Raw genomic sequence first — 3,780 nt, 5'->3', positions numbered from 1 at the left:
ATATGCAACACCTAATATTTTATTAAATGAAAAATAAATAAATAAATAAATAAATAAGTGCCATTTTTAATTCTGAAAAGTATTGGACCGTGTACAAGAGCCAGTGAATACTCAAATACATGAGTGAAAGTACATGCCGTAGTTGCATTCACATGTTTGTCCGGTAGGGGTCAGTGTCGCTGCACGATTCATCCTTCCTGGCGTGACGACACCCGGAAGAAGGAAGCGTCAAATAATTTGGACGATGTACCTGTGCCATAGGTTCCTGGTCCTGTACACACAGTTAGCTGGTGTGTAGCTAAACCCTGGATGCACAAGAAAAACAGAAACCCAGCTGCTGTTATCAGGTAAGTTAGCAGGATAACAGTAAATATAGTTATTCTTGACCAAAAGCTCTGCTCTGGCGTTTACGCAGCGTGAAGTTAATCGTTTCGCTAATGTCGTCATGGATGCTAACCAGACTGTGTTGTGTTTTTGATACAGATCTGCCTTTTTAATCCTCCACGCGCCGTGCAAATCGACCTGCGTGTGAGAAAATGTCGTTTGGTCGGGAAGGATCCTGGACCTGCGTCGTGGCCGCAGTGGTGACGGTGTTTCTGCTGGATGCTGCTGTTTTTGTACAGGCGAAGGTAACAAAAAACAAAAACAACAACAACAAAAAAACGGATGCATCTGTTTGACAGGGTCTTTAAAACATACATTTCAGTTTCCTTCAAAATGCTAAAAAGCCTTAAAAGCCTACACAGGTGTGAGATATTATTGCCTCAAGCAGTGACGTAGCCTGTAAAATAAGAGTTAGGGTGGCCTGTTTTTCTGTTATCACAAGAATTATTCCTACACTTCCAGGCTGAAATTCACATGTGGAACTCGATTGAATGTGCTGGGTGTTTTTAATTATTGCTTTGTTGATCACGATTAACAGAAATGACAGTTACACACTATTGGCAGAAATATCTCTCCTTGTGGCATTAAAGAGATCTGTAAAAATCTAAAATTTAACTTTGTGAGCTCATCAGAATTTCTGGGGTTTGATCAATAAGTTTCTTTCCCCTTTAGTGCAAAAACTGTTTCCACATTTCTCAGGCAAGACCTGTCTGTCTGTCTGTCTGTCTGTCTGTCTGTCTGTCTCACTCAAAAATGGTAGACACTTGAGGTATCATGTGCAGTTGGCTAAGTTGTTGGCCACATGGGCTCAATTTTCTTGCAGAGCTTTGAGGATGTTCGTTGCAAGTGCATCTGCCCTCCGTACAGAAACATCACTGGCCACATATATAACCGGAACGTCTCCCAGAAGGATTGGTAAGAGAAACCCTCTCCTTCTACCATGCACAGTGTTTTTGCCCCATAAAACAACAAAATTTACAGTTTTCTAAAATCCTTTAAATTCATTTTATCACACGTCAATCTGCAGTCAGTACAACAACATAACAACAAAGGAAAACTTTAAAATTAAAAGATTTTTGCAATCTTAGTCTGTCTTTTTTTCCCCTTTTTCATAAAATAATAAAACTGCAAAGACACTACTCACTGCAGGTTTGTGTTTTACAGTAACTGCCTTCATGTAGTGGAGCCCATGCCGGTGCCTGGACATGATGTTGAGGCGTACTGCCTGTTGTGTGAGTGCAAGTATGAGGAACGAAGCAGCAACACCATCAAGGTACTATCTATCTATCTATCTATCTATCTATCTATCTATCTATCTATCTATCTATCTATCTATCTATCTAATCTGTTAATAAAATAAAAATGTAATCTGGAGAAAAGCATACAGGAGAAATGGTGTTAAACAAGAGGAAGATTTGTTGACATGACATCTTAACATTACGTAAGTACTAAGCAGTAAATGTTTTCGACCTTTCTATCCCAGGTAACCATCATTATCTACCTGGCTGTCGTGGGTGCGCTGCTGCTCTACATGCTGTTTCTGCTACTGGTTGATCCTCTTATCCGCAAACATGACCCCTACACCCAGCCACTGCACAATGAGGAGGACTCTGAGGTAACGTATAATACATATACTATGTGCAAACACATACACAGCAGTCACATGTATTTCATTCCAGTTGAATGTGAAGTCGCTGATTTAATGAAACTGTTGTTTCTTGTTTGCGTGTGTGTTCAGGAGATGCGTCCTCAGGTGGACCCCAGCCAAGCAAGAGGAAACACAGTGCTGGAGCGGGTGGAGGGAGCTCAGCAGCGCTGGAAAAAACAGGTCCAGGAACAACGCAAGACTGTTTTTGACCGCCACAAGATGCTTAGTTAAACCCTCTGTCTAACTTTAAAAGCAGACGTAGATGAGGTGATCTCAGTAGGATCAGCGCTATTCCACTGGCACCAGCTGCACTAATTCAAACCATTATATTCAGTGTGCACTCTGCCCTCTGAATTTGTATTTCCTCACTAAGAACCATTTCAACACACTGATCTAACAAGCAAATGTTTTTTTTGTTTACTATGCGTAACAATTATTGCTAGGTTGCATTGCGAAAAAAAAACAAACTCCATGATTGTGCAATCCTAAAGACTACTAGATTCATAATGTCTTGATAAAGTAGGACTCTTTCTTTTAGCCAGACTGTGAACAGCCTTGACGCTTTTATGTGAAACTTTGTGTTGTTTGGTTTTTGCTAATATGGTATGATTTTATTTTCTGAAATTACCTCAGGACAGGTAAGCTTCATGTTTGTGAATTATTAGTTTAGCTGAAGGGGGAGTACCCCATCTCTTCTGTTGCCATTTCATAGTTTAGAACTAATGATTATTTATTTGTTTAAACCCTGGGCATATTTGGTGTAAGTTGTACTACTAATAATGTAAATAAGGAAATTTGCAACCTTCACGGTGGCCCCAACATGTGCCTTTTTCTGTTTCTCTCCTTGTGTGAATGTTTGTTGCACCAAACTCTAGTGCAAAAGTTGGCTCTTAGATGATCATTTATTTTGAATTTAACAGTGAACCTGATTGGAAAAAGGGTCTATCAGTGAGTGAGTATGCAAAGCCTACAATTACATCCTCATATTTTGCAGTAGAGTTTGATGGATCGCTCTTTCCCATGCAGAGAGAAATGGAGAACGGGGCATTTAACAGAGCTTTAAAGCCGTCCTCACAAGAATCAAATCTCTGCCACTGGAGAATATCCTAAATCAGTAAAGCTGCTGATAATGCGGTTAAGCATGGCAGAATCAGGATGCCTCATGGCTTTGAAAAGCCTTCGTGTGCATCACTATGTGTCAGTGAATTCCCCTTCACAGTCAACTATTGAAGCTCGCTGTTGGCGGGGAGATTTAAATATGACCAAGAAAGGTACGCTGCCTCGCATGACCTCATTCACAATGTGACTGCTGTTCACTGAAATGTTTTTGATTCTGATTTTAAGTATAATTTCATATCACTGGTTTCACCTTTTTTGTTGTTGTTGTTGTTGTTGTATTTATATTTCTCTCCAGCTGGAGTGTTCAACTGCTTTTGACTATACATTCGGCTTGATGTGAAATAAAGAAAAGACTCTGGTTGAGTGCAAGGTTTGTGTTGATTCCTCCAGATATTCCTTTGGGTGCTACATCTTTTTCCCTTTAGGAGTCACTAATAATATTTATTGTCACTAGGGGGCAATAGAGCACAAAATATGTGGCCCCTCTTCCTTTTTCTGAAATCTTGCAAATCATCACATTAATCCTCACATTTTTTGTGGGTTTCAGCTGTTGGGAAAACGTTCAACAGTTTCACCTTTCACATGTTGAAGACTCGAAGAGTTGTTAGTTTAAAACACAGAAAGCACTA

General features: G+C 39.9%; 1 protein-coding gene across 1 annotated transcript; it reads left to right on the top strand.

The window, feature by feature from the left end:
* Nucleotides 1-220: 220 nt before the first annotated feature.
* On the top strand, nucleotides 221-3,509 carry tmem9 (transmembrane protein 9). The gene is made up of 6 exons (XM_085781928.1): nucleotides 221-347; nucleotides 484-629; nucleotides 1,208-1,299; nucleotides 1,549-1,657; nucleotides 1,868-1,999; nucleotides 2,123-3,509. The coding sequence occupies exons 2-6, from the start codon at nucleotides 537-539 to the stop codon at nucleotides 2,261-2,263; spliced, it is 567 nt and encodes a 188-aa protein (XP_085638054.1). The 5' UTR covers nucleotides 221-347; nucleotides 484-536; the 3' UTR covers nucleotides 2,264-3,509.
* Nucleotides 3,510-3,780: the final 271 nt, after the last annotated feature.

The sequence above is a fragment of the Trachurus japonicus genome, chromosome 7 (genome assembly GCF_045865225.1).
Source record: "Trachurus japonicus isolate A0001 chromosome 7, Traja_1.0".
Lineage (NCBI taxonomy): Eukaryota > Metazoa > Chordata > Actinopteri > Carangiformes > Carangidae > Trachurus > Trachurus japonicus.
This window is presented reverse-complemented; position numbering and strand designations above follow the sequence as displayed.

What these genes read in the sequence shown, in the direction of transcription:
- tmem9 (XM_085781928.1), top strand. Translation starts at nt 537, where the DNA reads ATGTCGTTTGGTCGGGAAGGATCCTGGACCTGCGTCGTGGCCGCAGTG. An exon ending in CTGTTTTTGTACAGGCGAAG is followed by an intron (nt 630 to 1,207) that starts GTAACAAAAAAC and finishes ATTTTCTTGCAG; the next exon opens with AGCTTTGAGGATGTTCGTTG. An exon ending in ACAATGAGGAGGACTCTGAG is followed by an intron (nt 2,000 to 2,122) that starts GTAACGTATAAT and finishes GTGTGTGTTCAG; the next exon opens with GAGATGCGTCCTCAGGTGGA.